At 41.4% G+C, this 22279-nt stretch overlaps 2 protein-coding genes across 2 annotated transcripts in view; both read left to right on the plus strand.

Annotated features, from left to right (window-relative positions):
• Nucleotides 1-10733: 10733 nt before the first annotated feature.
• On the plus strand, nt 10734-20105 carry LOC144691239 (uncharacterized). Its single transcript, XM_078559285.1, has 5 exons — nt 10734-11110; nt 12133-12218; nt 15941-16068; nt 18227-18382; nt 19841-20105. The coding sequence occupies exons 1-5, from the start codon at nt 11061-11063 to the stop codon at nt 20042-20044; spliced, it is 624 nt and encodes a 207-aa protein (XP_078415411.1). The 5' UTR covers nt 10734-11060; the 3' UTR covers nt 20045-20105.
• A 1068-nt stretch (nt 20106-21173) lies between these two features.
• The window catches only part of LOC144690297 (uncharacterized), a 152518-nt gene continuing 151412 nt past the window's right edge, over nt 21174-22279 (plus strand). Inside the window, exons 1-2 of the mRNA XM_078557651.1 lie at nt 21174-21211; nt 21649-21737. Coding sequence (XP_078413777.1) covers nt 21174-21211; nt 21649-21737 — 127 coding nt within the window. The remainder of the gene's footprint in view (nt 21212-21648; nt 21738-22279) is intronic.

Below are 22279 nucleotides of genomic sequence, written 5' to 3' on the forward strand. Positions count from 1 at the left end.
CAACACTGTGGGTGTACCTACACCACATGGACTGCAGTGGTTCAAGAAGGCAGCTCACCAGCACCTTCTCAAGGGCAATTAGGGATGGGCAATATATGCTGGCCTAGTCAGCGATGACCACATCCCAAGAATGAATAAAAAAAAGTTTTCTCCTGGCCTTGCTCGCAGCAATGCCCTGAAATTTCACCTTTAATTCCTGGAGACTCCAGGGCAATCCTGGAGGGTTGGCACTCCTCGTGAGTACAAAGTGGGGAAACCTGCCTCATATCCTTTGCGAACCTTCACTTAGCATACACCTAGCATCTGCTGACCTTTCTCCTATATTTTGCTCCTTGATCCTACCCTTTTCAGAGTCTTCACCCTTCAAAAGGACTTCTGAATAAAATGATCTGCATTTTTTGAAAATGAAATAATCTGCTATTGAAAAATTTAAAATTAATGTTCACCAGAGCTGATTCTTTTATGCTGAAGATGAGTTCACCAGTCGGGTCTGTGTCTCTAAGGATAAAATCTTTGCCACAGCACCAGCTATGGGATCAGGCTTTAGTTTTTTTTTGAAGCTTTTAGGGTTGATCCCTATTTGTTGGATTAAACAGTATACAAAAGACAACAGATAATTTGGTAAAAACTGAAGTATACGTTAATGAAGCCAGGCCACTGTGACTGAAAACTGACGCTGATTCAGCCAGCTAAGGCTCGGGCTCCATTGTTCCTTCCACTCTTTCCCCCCAACCATTGGCTGTCGAACCCCATGGAAACCTGGGCTCCGCTGCTCCCCACCTGCTGTCCCGCCCTGGTCGCCTGCAAAATCCTGCTGAGAATCCATTTCCACTGCTCCCTCCTCCTCCACATCTGCGGTTCCACCAAGTGACTAGCAGCAGAGCATGCCCTTCCGATGACTGAAGTTGGGGCCAGGCTGACATGAGGCTGAGTGGTGGGGATTGGAGTTCGAGTCCGGGCATGAACTACGATGAGATCAAAGTCCAGCGCACCAACAGCTAGGGAGAGGTAAAGGTTGGAAAATCATTTCCAAGGGTGGAATTCCATACTTGAAAAGTCAGAAACCTGCTCCTTTCTCATCCCTGACGATCCTAAATATTATTCAGTAATAACTGAAGTCACTGCCTGTTGTATCGGGATTGCCAAATTGAGGCCTCACCTTTTTCTTCTGTTATCTCAGGATACAATAAGATATTGCAAGAGATGTAGCCATTATTTGAAATGTTCTAAATTTAGGACTTTATTTTCCTCAAGTAACTCAAAATACAATAAGATACAGCAAATGTACAGCCTCTGTATGAAAAGTTGTAATTGACACCGGGATTAATTTTAACCTGACCCGTCTATCAAGATCAGATCAGCCGTATATTTTATACTATGCCCAGTTTTATTTTCCATTGATTTCAATTGAGAGTAAAATCGGGCAGTGTAACACCACTGGCCCATCTAATTCTGTCGGGTTCTTTCCTGGCGGGAAATGTTAAAATGACCCCCAAAATGACTGTTGTTTGTTCCCCGAGAATTAGATCATTTTAGTATTGTCACAGAGATGCAAAAATACCATATTGTTGACATGTTGCCACGACAATAATATTAGCTATTGTACAATTCATCAGATTGTTTAGACAAGGATCAGATGAAGATGTAGGCAAAATACTGTAGATGCTGGAAATCTGAAACAAAAACAAAAAATGCTTGCAAAACTCAGCAGGTCTGACAGCATCTGTGTGAGAGAAAGACAGAGTTAACTTTTTGAGTCAGAATGATTCTTTTTCAGAGCTAAAGGGAAATAGAAATGTGGTGAAATATATACTATTTGAGTGGGGGTGGAACAGGTGAAGTTGAGTAGAAGGCCAGCAATAGGTGGAGGCAAAGGAGAGATGGCAAAAGATGTCATGAACAAAAGGTCAAAGGGTTGTTAATAGTGGTGGTACTGGTGAAAGGAGGTGCTAATGGTGACATTAAGAGTGGAAAGCAGAATGTGATAATGGTCAGATCAGGGTAAGCACTCTGGAAAGTGACAGGTGGCCCTAGTGGGGTTTGGGTGGGGGGAAGGGACAGTGGTGGGAAAAAAAGATTAAAAATAGGCTAAAAGCTGGTCATAAAACACTGAATAAAAATGGAAATAATTTTTTTAAAATAATAATAATGATAATTAGTGGAAAAAAAATAAAAATTTTGGATGTCCAATCCCTCTACAACACCATCCCCCACCAGGATGGTCTGAGGGCTCTCCGCTTCTTCCTTGAACAGAAGCCCAAACAATCCCCATCTACCACCACTCTCCTCCGTCTGCCTGAATTTGTTCTCTCACTGAACAATTTCTCCTTAAACTTGTCTCACTTCCTCCAAATAAAAGGTGTGGCAATGGGTACCCGCATGGGCCCCAGTTATGCCTGACTCTTTATAGGGTATGTGGGACATTCCTTGTTCCAGTTCTACTCAGGCCCCTTCCCATAACTCTTCTTTCAGTACATCGATGACTGTTTCGGTGCCGCTTCATGATCTCAACTGGATCTGGAAATGTTTATCAATTTTGCTTCCAATTTCCACCCCTCTATCACCTGCACATGGTCCATCTCCAACACTTTCCTTCCTTGACCTCTCTGTCTCATTTCTGGTAATAGACTGTCCACCAATATTCATCCAATATTCATTACAAGCCCACCGACTCCCATAGCTACCTTGATGACAGCCCCTCACACCCTGCTTCCTATAAGGATTCCATCCCATTCTTTCAGTTTCTTCACCTCTGTTGCTTCTGTTCCGATCATGCGACTTGCCAAAACACTGCTTCTGACATGTCTTCCTTCTTCCTTAACCGAGGTTCCCCAACCACGGTGGTTGATAGGGCCCTTAACCATGTTCAACCCATCTCCCGCGCCTCTGCCCTCACACCTTCCCCTCCCTCCCAGAACCATGATAGGGCCCCCCTTGTCCTCACTTTTCACCCCACCAGCCTCTACATTCAAAGGATCATCCTCTGCCGTTTCCGCCAACTCCAGCGTGATCCAGCGTGATGCCACCACCAAACACATCTTCCTTTCACCCACCCCCGTCGGCATTCCGTAGGATCCATTCCCTCTGGGACACCCTGGTCCACTCCTCTATCACCCCCAACACCTCAACCCCCTCCCACAGCACCTTCCCATGGAATCGCAGAAGGTGCAACACCTGCCCCTTTACTTCCCCCCTCCTCACCGTCCAAAGGCCGAAACACTCCTTTCAAGCGAAGCAGTGCTTCACTTGCACTTCCCTCAATTTGACCTACTGCATTCGCTGCTCCCAATACGGTCTCCTCTATATTGGAGAGACCAAACACAGACTGGGTGACCACTTTGCGGAATACTTTCAGTTTGTCCGCAAGCATGACCCAGACTTTCCTGTCACTTGCCATTTTAACACACCATCCTGCTCTCATGCCCACATGTCTGTCCTTGGCATGCTGCAATGTCCCAGTGAAGCTCAACGCAAACTGGAGGAGCAGCACCTCATCTTCCGACTAGGCACTTTACAGCCTTCTGAACTTAATATTGACTTCAACAACTTCAGACCATGAACTGTCTCTCCATCCCCACCCCTTTTCATTCCCCTTTTATCTACGTTCATTTTATTTTTTTTTCCACTTCCATTATTATTTTTTAAAAAATTATTTCCATTTTTTTTCATTGTTTTAGCCCCAGCTTTTTAGCCTATTTTCGATCTTTTTTCCCTCCACCGTCCCCTCCCCCCACCCCACTCCCACTAGGGCCACCTGTCACTTTCCAGAGTGCTTACCCTGGTCCGGCCATTATCACATTCTGCTTTCCACTCTTGGGGCAGAATTTTCTGCCTGTCAGGCGGGCAGGCCCGATCCGATCTCCGGCGGGCACGGAGCCGATCCCCACCAGTGAAGCGGGCCGCACCGCCATTTTACTTGGGCGAGCCAATTGAGGCCGGCCCAGCATGACGCCCAGCGGGAAGCGCTATGTGCTCCCTGTGCGAGCAGGGGGATTCCCTAAAAGCGAGAGTGTGCTCTTTCGCGCATGCACATGAAAGAGCGTACATCTCCCTGAGGCTAAGTGCTGCCTCAGGGAGATCGCATGGACTTTGAAAAATATTTTTTTTTTAAAAATTCCCTTACATGTCCCCCTCATGTGACAATGTCACATGAGTTGGGACATGTTCATAATTTACACAATAATTTTATTAAAATTTTTAAAACTCTGCATGAAACCTCATCCCGCCGCTGGAAGAGGTTTCATGTTTTCTTTATTTGCCAACCTTAAGGTTGGATGAGCAGGTCCTTTAATTGTTTAAATGATCCTGTCAATGGCCTCAATTGGCCACTGACAAGTGGGCGGGCCCACGGCTGATTTTGCTTCGCCCCCGCCTTCTTGAAAATTTAAATGGGGTGGTGTGAGGTCGGGGGTTCCGCTCGACGTCATCCCGCGTCATTTTACGCTTCGGTGAGCGGGCCCCACCCCCTGCTCGCTGACGGCAAAATCCTGCCCTTAATGTCACCATTAGCATCTCCTTTAGCCCGTACCACCACTATTAACAACCCTGTGACCTTTTGTTTATGACATCTTTTGCCATCTCTCCTTTGCCTCCACCTGTCGCTGGCCTTCTATCCAGCTTCACCTGTTCCACCCCCCTTAAACAGGATAAATTTCATCACATTTCTACTTCCATTTACTCTGAAGAAGAGTCATACAGACTCGAAACGTTAACTCTGTCTTTCCCTCCACAGATGCTGTCGGATCAGATGAAGATATGTTTTGCTCCCTACGCTCATACAATTCTGCTGTATGATATTTTGGGTTCGAAATATTCCTATTTTCTTTAAGTTCCCCAATGGATGGAAATATCAGTTTTGAAATCCGTAAAGGAATCTCTTTATTCATTGAGTTTAAACATGCATCATGATTTGTTTCAGACCCTGAACACATCATTGATTCCTTTGATGACAAAGATCACATTCATGAACGCTCTGTGGGAGATTGTCAAGTCCAATGAAAACTTAACCAATGCAGATTTCTTGAGAAAATGGTTCCAGGAACGATTCAGGCCTTTCATTGCTGGCATTTCTCAGTCGGTGCTGAGCCGCCTTCTGACAAGAAACATAACTTGTGATGGTTACCAAGCAATGTGAGTGAATCACTATTTTTTTTACAATAATCCATTACTGCATATTCAATTGTAACATTGATCCATGTCAAGACATTTTTAGATATTAGTAGTCTGGAAGCACGTGTACTACTAAATGCCTTACACAGGTGGGGAACATTTCAAGACTTAAACTCAATTCAGTACCAAGTGATGCTGTCTGTCCAGTGTGTCAATATTGGTAAGTCCAATAATCCATCACTGCCTATTCAATTGGAAGCACAACCCCCATCAAACAACTTAAAATGTTAACAGTTGGGGTTGCATTTAATACTAAATCCCTTAGAGCGGCTGGGAAATTTCAAGATCCCAATTCAATTAAGTGACCAATGAATTTCTCAGAGCTTTGAACTGATCTCTGAGTAATTATTCACCATGGGAGAAGTACATGGGTCAGCTTTCGATTACAGGGACAGGACTTGATTATTGAGCATCTTAAGTGAAGGATCCCAACTTGTTTTCTACAAAGTATAAGGTTGCTATTGACCTGATATCTGATTAATAATGCTAGCAATGTTTATCCATTTAGCATAAAAGGACTGAATGATGGATTCAACGAGATGTCACAAGGAACAAGAGAGACTGTGCTGAGAGTGTGGATCTTTGGTTACCTCAACACCACAGGTAAGCTGGAAAGGCCCATGAGTCAGTGAGAAAATTAGATTCACATCCAGCAAAATGAGAACCCATAACAATGTAGTAAATTTAACTTTAAAACTATCCAGAATAAAAATAATTAAATGGGAAAAAAACAATTTCAATGGGGTATGGAACTGGGCTGAATAAATTGGAGTCAAAGGTTGGCAGGAAAAATGGTAGCTGATCAGTGGGCTTCCTTCAGAGAGAGAGTTCAGACACAATCACGGTATATTCCCTTGAAAGGGAAAGGTAGAGCAAACAAATCCAGAGCTCCCTGAATGACAAAAGAGATAGAAATTGAACTGAAGAAGATGATGTGTGCTTATGACAGATGTCAGGTAGAAAATACTTTTGAGAACCAGTCTGAGTATAGAAGGTTCAGAGGGGAGGTGAAAAAACAAATAAGAGAAGCAAAGAGAGAGTATGAAAAGAGACTGGCTGCCAAAATAAAAAGGACTCTCAACGTCTTCTATATATAAGTGGAAAAAGGAGGATTAGGGCCAATTAGGGACTAAAAAGGAAATTTACGCAGGGAGGCAGAGGGCATAACTGAGGTATTAAATGAATACTTTGCATCTGTCTTTACCAAGAAAGAAGATTCTACCCAAGCTATGGTGAAAGAGGAAGTAATTCAGACACCAGAAAGGCTTAAAATTGATAAAGCAAAGCAATTGGATAGGTTCTCTGAACTGAAAGCTGACAAGGCACCTGGACCAGATAAAATACTTCCAAGGATGCTGGAGGAAGTGAGAATGGAAATTGTGGAGGCACTGACTATAATTTTTCAGCCCTGCTTCAACTGAGGTGGTGCCAGAGAACTGGAGAATTGCATATGTTTCAAAAAGGGTGTAAGGATAAGCGCAGCAATTACAGGCCTGTCAGGTTAACTTCGGTGGTGGGGAAATTACTGGAAATAATAATTTGGGATAAATTGGTAACTACATGGACAAATAAATGTGGGTTATTTAAGGAAAACCAGCATGGATTTCTTAAGGGAAAATCATGTTTAACTAACTTGCTGGAGTTTTTTTGGAGAGGTAACAGTGAAGGCTGATGAGGTCAATGCTTTGGTGTGGTGTGCATGGATTCCAAAGGTATTTGATACAGTGCAACACAACAGGCTTTGAGCAAAGTTATATCTCATGGAGTAAAAAGGACATCAGCAATATAGGTATGAAATTGGCTGAGTGACTGGAAACAACGAATAATGGTTAATGGATATTTTTTGGGTTGGATGAAGGTTTGTCGTGGAGATCCCCAGGGGTCAGTGTTGTGATCCTTCCTTTTCCTGATATATATTAATTTCTAGGCCTGGATGTACAGGGAGCAATTTCAAAATTTGTGCATGATATGAAACTTGGAAGCATTGTGAACTGTGAGGAGGATAGAGTAGAATTTCAAAGGACATAGACAAGTTGGTGGAATGGGCGGACAGATGGCAGAAGAAGTTCAACGTGGAGAAATGTGAAGTGATTCATTTTGGTAGGAAGAACATGGAGAGACAATATTAAAAAAAAAGTGAGTGCAGAAGCATAGGGACCTGGGTCTATATGTGCATAAGTCATTGAAGGTGGCAGGTTGAGAGTGTGATTAATAAAGCATACAGTAACCTAGGTTTTTTTAATAGGGGTATAGAGTGCGAGAGTAAGGAAGTTATGTTGAACTTGTACAACACACTAGCTCAGCCTCAGTAGGAGTATGTGTCCAATTCTGGGCACCGCACTTTAGGAAGGATGTGAAGACATTGGAGAGAGTCCAGAAAAAATTCACAACAACAGTTCCAGGGGTTAGGACCTTCAGTTTTGAAGATGGATCGGAGAAGTTGGGTTTGTTTTCCTTGGAGTAAAAAAGGCTGAGAGGAGATTTGATAGATGTATTCAAAATTATGAAGGGTGTGGACAGAGTAGATAGGGAGAAACTGTTAACGCTCATGAAAGGATCAAGAACGAGAGAGCACAGATTTAAAGTAATTGCAAAAGAAGCAAAAGCGATGTAAGAAAACATTTTTTCATGCAGGAAGTGGCTAAGATCTGGAATGCACTGCTTGAGTGTTGTGGAAGCAGGTCCAATTGAAGCATTGAAAAGGGAATTAGACTTATCTGAAAAGGAAGAATGTGCAGGGTTACGGGAAAAAGGCAGGAAAATGGCACAAAGGGAATTGCTCATTCGGAAAGCTAATGCAGACAGGATGGGCCAAATGGCCTCCTTCTGCACTGAAACAGTTCAGTGATTTTAATTTAAACCAAGAATAATATGTGATGAAAGTTTAATTTGTTAAATAGTCACTATCTTCATATATTTCTTTTTGATCAATCTGAAAATTTCTAAGCACTTTAAATGTTACTGTGAGAAAATATACATATGAAATGTTTGTCCGAACGTTTTCCTTTTAATTGTAGTTTATGTTAATATGTGGGAGCAATATTGCCAAAAAAAACAAATGGAACAATCCAAATCGTCTAACCTTATGTCATGCAATAGCAATTGAAGGGAGCCAGCTTGGCTGATGGACTCGGAGCAATTCTTATTCAAACATAGCTCTTGCAGAAGTTCATTCTAAGCGATTCATCAGACAGAAGCACAATAAGATATGAAATGTTTCTGGATAATCAACTGGAAAATGTTGAATGCACACAGGTAATCTCCTTTTATCCTTCAACTGCAGATGCTGGTTGTATCAGTAACACCAATGGATCCAGAGTCTGGCTGCTGATGAATTGGGGAATGTTCAGTCAATTTGTCCAGATAGGGGATTTAACCAGGCTGAATTCAGACTTCAATGCAGTGAGTTACAGAACCAATCATAAGCTTGTAGAATGCTGAATAAAATGATTTTGCTGGTCTGGGTTTGTTGTAATAAGAATGAAATTATTAGTTGAATCTTTAATGTGAAGAAGACTTAAATAACAACAGTTAAATAGCTACATATGATATTGTAGTGTTGCAGTCTTTTATAAGTGGCAACTTAGGTTTTATGAAGTTATACTTTTTAAAGGTATCAATAGGTTAGTAGGTTAAATCATCTAATTTTGTCTCCAGTTTTTATGAAGTTTTCCTTGCTTCAAAAGATAAAGTTCCCATTTGTAAACAGATGCTATTCAACAGTGCAATTGCCTTTTACTCTCTCAATGAAGCTACGAATGGCTGTCTGTACAAGTTTACATTTACTAAAATGTTCTATTTTCCTATGCCACGCGGTATCATGTAATGATAAAAAGGTTAATGGAACTTCTGCAATGTCCAAATTTAACTGCAGCTATTTATCAAACATGACAGAACGATGGAAAATAAATTGGCACTTGAGTACAATGTTATTTTAAATAGAAGTCTCAGTGAATTTTACTGGGGTAGCAATTTATCGTGGAAGGTAGCGCAAAATGGGTGATAATGCATTGGCCACCCAAGAATAATTTCTACACCACCAATTGGAAGCTCAATGATTACAAGTTGATAGAAATCAACAGAATATATGCACCAAACCAATTTTTTGTGTGCCCCTATGAAGATTGGTGATTTGTTAGCCTGCAGGATTCTGATCATCTCTATAACAGGATTAGTCTTCAGGGTTTTCTTATTTCACAGCTTGATGTAGCAGAATTACTGACAGCTTCCCAACTCGGAGAGTTTGCTGGTAAGAATGGAACATTGACTAACGCTGATGACGTGCAGAAGCTTTTCAACAGCATCACTAGTGCTACTGTTACTAATTTCATCGAAAAATTCAGAACTGCTGCCAGTCAGGTAGTAGACTGTTTCAAGTAATCTTTTTAAAAATGCTATGAGTAGAATTTAATACCCTCCCCTGAGGTGGGTTTGGAGGTTGGCGGGGGCATTTAATTGGTTGGGAGGGTGCTGGATGGGGACGCCGTTGCCTTCCCACCTCTGCCCCAATTAAGTCCAAGAGGTGAAGACTCATGGGAAGCTTTCCTGCCCCGCTGTCAATTGAGGCCCTTAAGTGGGTAATTCATGCCCATTTGAGGGCCTCATCTCAATGCTGCTAGTATTCAACCAACAGTAGGCAGGATGGTCGCCACGTGGGAAGCCCGAAAAGCAAACCCTGTTGTGTTAGCTTGTGGACTGTCAAGGGAAGATTTCCTCATTCAAAGGCACTCAGTTCCTGATCAAGGGATTTGGAAGGAGGTCTCACTGAAAGCCAACCCCCTCACTCCTCTCCCATGATCCCCATGCAACCCTCACTCACCTATGGCCTGGGGTCCCTTGCTAATCCTGAGCCTCTGGTGAGCGCATTGCTGGCTGCTGCCAACACTCATTCTAGTGCTGCCTGCAATGGACATCTGCTAACTCCTGGTTGGCCGACAGCTCTTGGGGAGCAGGATATCTGCCCCGCGGTCCTTGATCCCAGGAAAGCCCTGCCACTGGCCACTTAAGTTAATTAAATTAATTGGCAGTTAATATGGTGGGTTTTCCCCAAAGGGGGTGATTTGCTGCTCTCTGGCTGGCGAGTGAGACACCCATCGTCTGGATTAAATACTGCCTTACGCGTTTAAAACACTGCCACTCAGCAGTTTCCCTGATGAATTAAAAGCAAAGTACTGCAGTTGCTGGAAAATTGAGATAAAAACAAAGTGCTGGAAATACTTAGTGGGTTTAGCAGAATCTGCAGAGAGAGAGAAACAGAGTTAACTCCTGAAGAGTTCTGAAGAAAAGTCATATTCAACTCGGAATGTTAACTCTGTTTCTCCCTCCACAGATGCTGAAAGACCTGATGAGTATTTCCAGCACTTTCTGTTTTTATCCCCAGTTGAATTGTTTAGTTTCCAAAGTATGTATCATTGTGAACACAGCGCATCAGAGAATCTCCAGTAATATTTAATTCTGTGAGAGTTGTAATGCGCAGGTCATTCATAGCAGCGCAAATTTATTGTTATTTTTGTAAAATTATTAATGTTAAACATAATCATAAAATTTACATTGCAGCACATATTTCACCTTCTGCTACATGAATTTTCTATGAAGGAGACTGGATCAATGGATACTGAAGTGTCTGAAAACCCTTGACATTGAAAGCAGTTTTCAGTACTGATTTATCAGTTCGTACCTATTTTTGAATTAATGCTGTTTTTCCCTCCACTCTGCATTCTCCTCCCAAATTTTTTCAGAACAATGTGGTTTTCGCTTCTGGTGTCCGAACAGCTTTACTACGAGAAGTTCTGAACCGCACACAGCCAATTCTTCTGAATGCCAGCAACACTGAGCTCCAGATTTGGTTTGGCACAAGGCTGAAACTACTACTCACAGGACTCACTGAAAACATGGTGCCTTTAATTTTTGTCACTGAGAGCTGTAATGGATCTCAAATCATGTAAGTGGAGTTTTTTTTTGTTTCGGTACAAAAATGGGGAAATTGATTTACGTGGCCTTGCTGCTTTTGGTTGCAGCGAAGAACACTTTGAAATTTAATGGCAAAGGGACTTGTGTCTTTGCCTTTGCATTGCTTGGCAACTGTTCTCTTGCTCTTTGTCAGTTGCTGTCCAGTCTTAAAGCAGCTGGATCCCCTGACAGCTTGATAGATAAATGCTTCACATAATGTTCTCCTCAGTCACAAAAAAAAAGCTCTGTAGTGTGCTGAATTAATTGGTGCCATTTGGAGCAGTATACCTTTGACTCTCTGAGGAAATCTCAGCCATGAAGCCTACACCTCATTGCAATTGCTATGAAATGGAAATCCGTGAATATCAAATAAATGCAAAACCAGGCTCAGCTATGATAACCCATGGTCCAGACTCTCAAATAATACTGGATACTGGAGCAAAAACAGAAAACCCTGGGAAAGCTCCACAGGCCTGGAAAAAGAAACTGAGCCAACACCTCAAGTCCGTATGGCTGGAGAGCTGCCTGTACTACCAGCACCTTTCAAGGAGCTGAGGAGTAAAAGGAATCTAATTGCACCACCATTGTGAATGTATTGGAAAATTTGGAATTTAATTTTGATGGCATTGCTTCATCTACAGTAAACCCCTTTGATGTCAAGGAAAGTTTTCCAAAAATAAATCAGTTACTAATTGCAATTATGCTTCTATAGTTATTCCAACAACATGAAAAATTCTTTATTTCATAATGTGAAGATACATTTTATGAGTTTCTGCTGCAGGCATTCTGGGATTTTGGGCATGCGACCTGCTGGATTTTCCATCTGTTAAAACTTCCTATCCATTAATTTTTTAGGGTCCGATGATCTTCATGTACAAATTTCTAATGTATGCTTCCATTGCAAGTAACTCCAAACTAGGAACATAAATTTGTGAAATCTACAGTTTCATATTAAGAGAACACTGTTGTCAATTACAGCGATCAATGTATCTCATTCATTTGTTTTTTTTGTAGTGTCTCAACACTGAGCTCAATCAAGCAACAGCTGACTAGTAGTGTTCAAGAAGCTATATATCGAAACATACTAACTTATACTAAAGGTAATGAAATTAAGTTTAATTTCATAAATGTGATTGTTTCTGTTCAACAGACAATGTAATTTAAGACTTAACTTTTCATACTGTATGACTGCCCAATAATTTTTTCAATTTCCTACTCTTTCAGTGTGATATTGATCATGTTGGTTTTTTCATGTTTGGGCTTTGCCAAAACATGAAGAGGTGGGGTTTAAATTGGATCGTATAGGGCCCATGTTTCAGGCACTACACGGTCTCTAAAGGTCCCAAAATAGTGGACAGGAAAAGTGCACGCTTCCAACTTGGATAAGGACAAACCAAAGGTTTCCTTTATCTGTGCCTGTAGCAGGCTTTAGGGTAGCATTTCCCAAACTATTTTCCAATATAGCACCATTTTGACACTTGAAAATTAACGTGACCTCAGATGCCATCAAAAACAAAACAGTAATGAAGAAGCAGCATAGCAGCATATAGTATATAATTATTAAAGTTTGCATATTATAGATCAACATATAATATGTCATATAAATATGAAAATGTGTGATGAAAATCCCAGGTCCTTGGTGACTGGGCTGCTGCTGGTTACTAAATTCATGTTTGCCTCCATCACGTTTGCCCCAAGGTGGCATTGTGGGAAACTTCTGACATATCGACATAGACACACAGTTACGTCACAGCATGCCTGATTAGAGGAGCCACAGCAAATCAAAGTGACAAACTTCGGGAGTTCATCTTGTGATTGGTTATTTCCCATTGCTGGGACAATATGAGGGAGCGGGAGATTAATGTGATTTTATTTCTTGTGATCTATTCACTGTTTCTGCAAATCTAATTGGGCTTATGACGCACATTTTGGGAACTGCTGCGTTACAGCCTTTGCATGTGCAAATAAGGGAACTAGCGCCTGCTTCAGATCTCTGTTGCAACATTAGTTTGACCAGAGGCAGAGGCAGCTAGTGCTAAACTAACCCTAAACATCACATTTTTAAAATAAGGCAAACCTTTACCTCCAACACTATTCTGATCGCAAAGAGAAAAGCAAAATACTGCGGATGCTGGAAGTCTGAAACAAAAACAGAAAATGCTGGAAAAACTCAGCAGGTCTAGCAGCATCTGTGGAGAGAGAAACAGAATTAATGTTTCGAGTCCGGATGATCCTTCCTTAGAGCTAAAGAGAAGTGAAAATGTGATGAAATTTATACCATTTAAGGGAGGGTGGAGCAGGTGAAGCTAGATAGAAGGCCAGCAATAGGTGGGGACAAAGGAGAGATTGACAAAGATGTCATGAACTGAAGAACAAAGGGAGTGTTAATGGTAGTGGTAAGGGCTAAAAAAGGTGCTGATAGTGGCGTAAAGGTAAGAAAGCAGAATGTGATAAAAGCAGAACAAGGGTAAGCAGTGTGTGAAAGAACAACATGGAACAAGTAACATGGCCCTTTTGAGGATGGGGTGAGGGAAGGGGGTGGCGGTGGGGGAAAAAAGGATAAAAAATGGGATAGAGGGGGGGTAACAAAGGGGGTAAAACAATGAATAAATGAATAAAAATAAATAAAAATGTGAATAAAAAATAAAAATGAATAAAAAAGGGGATTAAAAAGGGGTGAAGATAGAGGAGAGAGTTCATGGTCTAAAGTTATTGAACTCAATGTTAAGTCCAGAAGGCTGTAAAGTGTCTAATTGGAAGATGAGGTGCTGTTCCTCCAGTTTGCGTTGGGCTTCACTGGAACATTGCAGCAGACCAAGGACAGACATGTGGGCATGAAAGCAGGGTGGTGTGTTGAAATGGCAAGTGACAGGAAGGTCTGGGTCATGCTTACGGACGGACCGAAGATGTTCCGCAAAGTGGTCACCCACTTTGGTCTCCCCAATTTAGAGGAGACCACACTGGGAGCAGCAAATGCAGTAGACCAAATTGAAGGAGATGCAAGTGAAACACTGCTTCACCTGAAAGGAGTGTTTGGACCCTTGGACGGTGAGGAGGTAAAGGGGCAGGAGTTGCACCTTCTGCAATTGCATGGGAAGGTGATGTGGGAAGGGGATGAGGTATGGGGGGTGATGGAGGAATGGACCAGGGTGTCCTGGAGGGAAAGGTTCCTATGGAATGCTGACAGGGAGATGAGGGGAAAATGTGTTTAGTGGTGGCATCATGCTGGAGTTGGCGGGCGGAAATGGCTGAGGATGATTCTTTGAATGCGAAGGCCGATCCTTTGAATGTAGAGGAAAGTGAGGACAAAGGGGACCCTATCATGGTTCTGGGAGGAAGGGGAAGGTGAGGGCAGAGGCGCGCGAGATGGGACAGACAGGGCTGAGGGCCCTGTCAACCACGTTAGGGGGGAAACCTTGGTTAAGAAAGAAGGAAGACATGTCAGAAGTATGTCTGATTGCCTCTGATTCCTGCACCCTGGTTCCAATCTCCAGGTCTACTAATCCTGACAGAGGCCCCAGTCAGTCCACCCAGCCCACAATCCTGAGTTCAGATCCTAAACTCTCCTTTGAAACTCTCAATCCTGAGTTCAAGGCCCTCCCAGGCCCCATACCTCAAGTTTCACTTAACTGTTGAGTTGACAGCGGCCCAAACTTGGAGCACCTACATCCTCCCACTGGGCCAACCTCAATATGATGAATTCCAGGGTCCGATATTAGTAACTCCAAAACCCTCACCGTTTGCAAGTGGGGAACAACATTGTGTCTGGTAGGGGAGTTGGGAGCTCCAGAATTTAACTCCCTTGCTCTAATTTGCATTTGAAAGATATTTGACACGTTTGACCAATTTGTACAGTTGTTCCAAGACATGCAGTCTGCTGCATACCACTCAATTTGGGCCATTTAGCATGAAAATGCAGGAGGCAATAAAATGCTGATTTCCACATGGAAATGAGCAACATCAAGTTACTTGCACTGGTAAACACTTGCTCTATGGAACATTCCCAATGGACTAGAGAATATTCATGCCAGTACTCACTGTTCACAAGCTCGTACTGTGAAAATAAGTTGTGGTAATGCAATCAGCATTTTGAGCTTAAAACAATGCTAGTTATTGTAATAAATACACATCCATAACTTTAGAGAAAATAGAGGGGAATATGCCTAAACCAAATCTTTTTGCCCAAATAATAGGTTTTGCACACCCTGGGCTAGGGGAAATTCCCAATTTTACATTGCAATGGCAGATACTTGTACCACAAGGGTCAGAATGAGGGCCGCACCATAATAAAAGAGGCCAGAAAGTCTGGTGGAGGTTCCTGGGCTAGAGGGAATGTCATGATACCTGTTCCCTATCCTTAGAAACCATGCTAAACTGCCCCTTTGTAAGAGCACTGCTTTTAAATATAAACATTGTCCCTTTGCAGATGTCTAGGTTTTGACCCTAGCCTGGGCCCCAAGTAGAGCTCAATTTAAAGGTCATAACCCGACTGCAGTCCCTCTGTGGGCCAGAAATGGGGAATGCTCTGACAGAAGGACTCTCAGGTACCACAGACCTCTCAATGATAATTGCTGCAGCAAGCTGTCCTGGTATATCTGGATCCCAATGTAGTTTCTGACTCTTCTAGTACACCCCTGTGCTGGAAGGGTAATGGATTTTCAACCCGTTTATCCTGATGACTAGTTATCAAATGAATTTATCTTTATTCAGTTGAATTAACACAGCTAAATTGGTGACAGTTTCCAAGTCACAAGGTAATATCTTTATGCAAGTACTTGTTAGAAAATAACCAAAACATTTACAGTTCTTTTTCATTCCCTAGCAATCCCTCTTCGCTGTTATGAAAACAACAGTTTCAGCCTTTACCTGGACAGCCAATTTGAAAATTTCTCCGAGTTTCTAACTCTGTCTGATGTATCATCATTTGTTCCTTCCAACCGTGCAGTGGAGGTAAAATCAGCTGTGGTAACTTTAAACACGAAGGGCCTGAGAGGGTTTTGGGGGTTGGGTTGAATTGGCAAATAGTGAAACTTGACAGCAACCCACTGTGAAGGTGCCCACTTCCAGTTTAGCTGTGGTGTTTTTGTGTTTTGGCCACGTAAGCCATTCTGGAGAGGTGGCCATTAATTATAATACGTAAATAAGGATTCAGGAAATCTATTAGCTGACGGGAGGTGAGAATTGCCAAATCCAACAGGTAGGCGCTTTATTTGGAGCACTGGCTGTGGGTCAAGAGGAGCAGGAGCGCTACTCTCCCCCCACCCCAGGCACCCAAATTAATCTTCTACAGCAATCTGCCTTCCCATCCCATGATCTGCTTCCCTCCTGTGGTCTGCCAACCGCCTGACATGCTCCAATCTTTTCTGATTGCTGAGACTGTCCCCACAGCTCCCTGGCTGCATCCTTCTTTTGCAGGCTTTTCCGCCTGGCAGCCGGCCTGCCTCTTATTCTGGCTGGGCAGGAAATGGAGTAAAAAAAATTAATGAGAGCCTGCAGCTGAATTGAGCTGGACCTCCCACATTTCCGCAAATATCTGAGCCTTCCTCCTCTCCGCTTCACGGTAAAATTGGGACCAGCTTGCTTTTGAGTGTCAAGTGGGGTGGGTATGTGTCTTTTCAGTTTGACGTTACTTAGTTGACCTTCCAGTGTACACCTCAGTCAAGCTGTTTAAAACACTTCAATTTTCCATATGATCAGTCTGGTTTCCAGAATAACCTCTGTAGCCTTCTGTAAATTCAGCCATAAATAAAATGCATTAAGGAGAAAAAAAACATTTGATGCCTCTTTAAACACCGTCTTCCGTATCATGTGTAACTTTCCAAGTGAGAAGCTTATGGGGAGGCAAGGATCTTTCTACAGATCCTGTCTTTAGCTTTGTAACTGTTAAAGAACAAGAACAAGGATTAATACTTTCTGTAATAAATGACTGAAGTTATGTGTGTAATTGTTATTTTGAATATCACATTCATAGAAAAATTTATTATAAACGTCATGGTGCAAGTGTCATTGGATGTTTGAACATTAATATTAATATTGAAAACCCATAGGCACTGTTGAAATAGCAGCCTCCCCACCACCGCCCAACTGCACTTCACACATACAATGGGAAACTGCCCAAAATGTGCTTGAAATTGCATTGGTTAGGTTCCAGTTCAACTTTCCACTAAAAATATTTTGCATAATCCAAACACAAAATCTTTCATGAATCAGTGCAATCAGGCAGAGAAATAAAACATAATTGTTTACTTTCTATCAAGAAGTATTCCTTGATATATTTAAGTGTGGTAACCTGGTGCAGTTTTATTAATACATCTGAAAATGGATCTATCACAAAAAATAAGCATTTTTAATAAGTCTACTATCCTTTACCTTTGAGTAACTTCATTTAAAATCATTTAAAATGTCTTTTTAAAAAAGCTATACTAAACCATTTACTACTTGCATTGGTGTACACCAGTTGGTTTCTTAGTAAATTCAGTGTTTTTGATATATGGTAACTGTGCCTGTGTGCCTAAGAAAATTAGTGCAATTTGACGAACCATTCTAACCAGCACGGTCAGCAGAATCAAGCAATGTCGACACAGTGGTGTGACCAGTTTTGTGGGTGGGGTTTGATCTGAGTGAATTGAATCTTGAACCATCATTAAAAAAATGCAGAGACTTGAGCATAAGTATTTTTGGGTATTAAAATCTCATTTTAAATTCCCAATCTTTTCCACTGGTTTGGTTGATTCCACGCAAAATGCACTGATATTACTGGGGTAATTGAGCAGAAATTCTTTTCCATTTACTACTTTTTAATAAAAACACTTATGGATGCACATTGGATATGACGAGCAACATTATCCCCCCATCGGGGGGGATGTGCAGGAGTGGGCGTGGGCGTGCGGCCCTCCAATTGGTGCCCCCGATCGGAGGCACGCCACCATTTTTCGTGGGCAGGCCAATTAAGGCCCGCCCAATGTGACGTCCGCACAGAAGCACTATGCTATTGGAGAATACTTTGACATTGCCCAGTTTGTTCAACGTCCAGCACAGCCTTTACTTCTAATTGCCTCATACAGTCTGTCGCAAAAAGGTTAAGAATTTCCCTATTGTGTTGTTACAGGTGTTTAATACCGCTGATCCCAGTGATTTTGCTGATTTGTTCAGCAGGCCTGGATTCATTGACGACAACAATATTCTGATAATGGTGTTAACGAATTACCAACCCATCCAAAATCTGGCAACATTTGTGGATCAGTTCAACCAAAAGACACGAGATGTGAGTTGCCAGTGTTATTTAAAGCTTTAGAATCACAGGAGTACTGCAATACAGTTTTTGACCTCCTTACTTACTTGTCTTGGAGACAGTTCAGAGAAGATTCACTAGGCTGATTCCTGGGATGAAGGGGTGTCTTATGAGGAAATGTTGAGCAGATTTGGCCTATATTCATTGAAGTTTAAAAGAATGAGAGGTGGTCCAATTGAAACATATAAATTTCTGAGGGGGCTTGACAGGCTAGCTGCTGAGAGGATGTTTCCCCTCGCTGGGGAATCTAGAACTAGGGGGCACAGTTTCAAAATAAAGGGGATCTCATGTAAGACAGAGAGGAATTTCTTCTCTCAGAGGGTCATTAATCTTGAATTCTCTACCCCAGGAAGCAGTGGAAGCTGGGTCATTGAATATATTCAAAGCTGAGTTGGTGAGATTTTTCATCTACTAGGGAGTCGAGGGTTATGGGAGAGGCAGGCAAGAAAGTGGAGTTAAGGCCACAGTCAGGTCAGCCATTATGTTATTGAATGGTGAAGCAGCTTTGAGGAGTCAAATGGTCTACTCCTACTTTTATTTCTTATGATCTCATGTTATGAACTTAAATTTTTGCAATGCCGTTTTTCTGGGAATTCCAGGGATCTTACACCAAAGTTGCAGGAGAGAACTGAGAGAACCCGTGTATAGAGTTCAACCCCACAAAGTTTAGCAGAGCACCTTGAGGATTACCAACTTTAGCTTCCTTACCTGTCATACCCACAAAACTCTCAGATATATGAACGATTGGAGGCTAATTTCTAATGATTCCACATGATGCAAGATTTAGACATCACAGTACATTGAGCACAAAATCAAATTATAACATTGTGTTGTTTGCATCCAAGCTCCCCAACACAGGCAAAATCATTTGAACTTTTTTCTGCACTTAAGCATGTCACACAAACTACCATCATCAAATATGCACGCTGTGATTTTTAAGGTCAGAAAGATCTCCTGATTCTGGAGGGCCAATAGAAGGTCCTCCAGTCCTGATACATCAGCAGATTCACCATCAGAGGTGGAAGCTGTTGATGGAGGTATATGAAAGAGGCTCCCTCTGAAGACCTTTTAAAAAGTTTAGAAATAAGAAGAGGCCACAGCTGTCAAGCTGTCAGCAAGGAGGGGGAATCTCTCCACAGAGCGGTCTAAAGCCACAGCTGTAACCATCCCTGTCCCTAAGAGGGAGTGGTTAAAAATAGTATAAGGAATGCTGGCCCCCTCTCTCAAAAACATGGCTAATTGCTGTAGTTCATTTGTATATATATATTGAGTGAGAGTTGGCTTCTCTTGGGTCATTGCTAAAGAAAATTCAATAATTTAAATATCAGCCTCTGCTTGAAACAAACACCAAATATAGTAAACTTAGACCATCTGTTTTGTAATTTTATGTATCTAAAACGGTAACAAACTCATTTCCTATTTCTTTTTCAGGATAATCTGACAGATGCTAAACGAACCAGCATCATAGAGGGCCTATGGCCTCAGTTTGTCAACAGCTTGCCTGTACTCAATGACACAGAACAGGGTGAATGGCTTAATGCCAGACTAAGTCCCTATCTGTCTTTCATCACCACTGACCTCCTGGCTTCCAACAAAACCCTTCGAGTCCAGTGCCTTCCTTACAGGAAAATGTAACTATAGTCATATCCATTTATAATCTATTTTATGTTAATAAATTCTACCATTATTCTGTGCCAATTGTTCAGAAACATTAGCTTATTCTTTACGGAGTCATCAAAGTTACAATCAAATCAGTTTCACAGAGCTAAATCATTGCTAATTATTCCTTGTACTGTAACTCCAGGTTAACCTGAACAATACTGGACTCTCATAATGATTTTCCATAGCTACATGTGGCATACTTCATTCAATAACTAGAATATATATGTCACCTATAAGAATTCAAAGCATAATTATTATTATCTTGATGTAGTTCATGTTGAATTTATTCATGCTCCATTTTAAGTATGTGCAGCAGCAAAATCACTTACTAATCTCTTCCATAGCAATGAATTGATTTCCTGACACAACGATGTGCATACTCCTGATCTAAGAACATTGTTTACATTTTCAATATTGATTCTACTGATCAAAGTTATGGTCCATTTTATATCACCAGTCATATAGTGAAAAACAGAATACTGCAAATTGATTTTACATGGTCTTTTATAATCTAAAAATTCCTAAGGCCCATCTAGTTCACCTTCCACCATCCTGGTAATCATATGATACGATAATGGAGTTGTTGACTAACTGAGAAATTAATCTCTATTAATTAACAGACGCAAAAACATCTTTCAAATGTTATGATTTTTAAAATATCTGATTGTGTCACCTCTGAGGAGAAGATGCAAATTGAGTATTGTTGAAATTTGATTACATGCTCATTGATCAGTTGTCGGTTGCTGTGATAACAATCCCTTATAACATTTCTAAACTACTTAGTCCTTCACACAGACAAATTTTTTTTTTTTAACTCATGATGAATCTGAAATTGCTGGGTTCATTCTTGGAGCAATGGGAGTGTGTGGGCCGGAATATGGGGCAGTTCTGTCAGATCTCTGTCCCTTTTTATTGTGGTATCAAATGATGCTGGAAAAAGAAGCCATCACTGCTCCCATCCCTGGCCCCTCAGTTCAAATACATCAGAAGAGGCAGGAATAGTGAATTAAAGTTGTCCGTCAAAAGTCTTGCTGGTTCTGACTCTATTGCATCCACCCTCCCTCTAGCACTAAGTTTGCCTACATGTTAGAGACATGCCAGCATGCCAGATCTAGGTCATAGTGGAGCTAGAGTCTGCAAGTAACTCAAATACCAGTTACCCAATGACAAGTGATCACAGATTGGAAAAGGAGCAACTTTGAGTTATTGACCATTTTTTCATGTGCGGCATCCTTAGACAACATGGTTAACATCCTTAATATTCTTCCCTTCCCCTACTAATTTGCCCCAGTGGGTGGGTGCCCACCCTTCATAGGCAGATGCCCTCATCGTGAGATTTCAGAGAAGGCCTAGGGCTCAGCAGATTGACGACCAATCTCTTAACTCTTCACACTTCTGGCAGAAGAGGAATTGCAGGTCCCATGGACATGTGTAAGAAAGTAAAAATACAGTAGATTATGCAGTTATTCTTTTCTGATGATGTTACAGGGATCAGTTCAATTATATTGCTTGAACTTTAGAAATTAATTGTAAAAACTCAAATGCTTAGATGTTAAAAAATTACATTTTACATTTAGTGTGAGAACACTGAATACTCGTTACAGTGATTTTACCTCAGACAAACAGAAGGAAATCTACAGTGGCATCAAAGTTTATCTACAACAAGGTATGTATTGTATGCATCTTGTATGCAATGCGTGGAATTAAAATAATGTGAAAGGAACACATTGTTCAGTAAACAGGATATAGCCACCAAATTAATTTATCAGATGTTAGCAATCCAATTTCTAGTTTATATAGGGTAGATTTTAAGGTTACATGCAGGGAAATTAGTTTTGTACTGCAAGGCTCAAACATGGTGAGATTTTGTATTACTGACTGCTCAGCTACATGCCAATTACAGATCAATGCTGACAGCAACTTTCCCTGCTATTCTCCTGGGCTCTAACCTATGTCTAAACAAAGTAAAGTTAGCTTTATTTAGTCTGAGATAGAGGCTATTTGATTCTGATATATAGTCTTATGAATATCATAATGTTTACTCATTGAAATATTTGTACAGCAAAGAAATGAATAATACATGCACCGACCTCATATAATTCATTCACAAAGCACCATTTGTAGTCAGTGACACATGGGTCATACAGGGCTGCAATTTACTATGCCTCAAGCAACTTATCAGAATCATATAATGGTGACAGCACAGAA

The sequence above is a fragment of the Cetorhinus maximus genome, chromosome 15 (assembly GCF_964194155.1).
Source record: "Cetorhinus maximus chromosome 15, sCetMax3.hap1.1, whole genome shotgun sequence".
Lineage (NCBI taxonomy): Eukaryota > Metazoa > Chordata > Chondrichthyes > Lamniformes > Cetorhinidae > Cetorhinus > Cetorhinus maximus.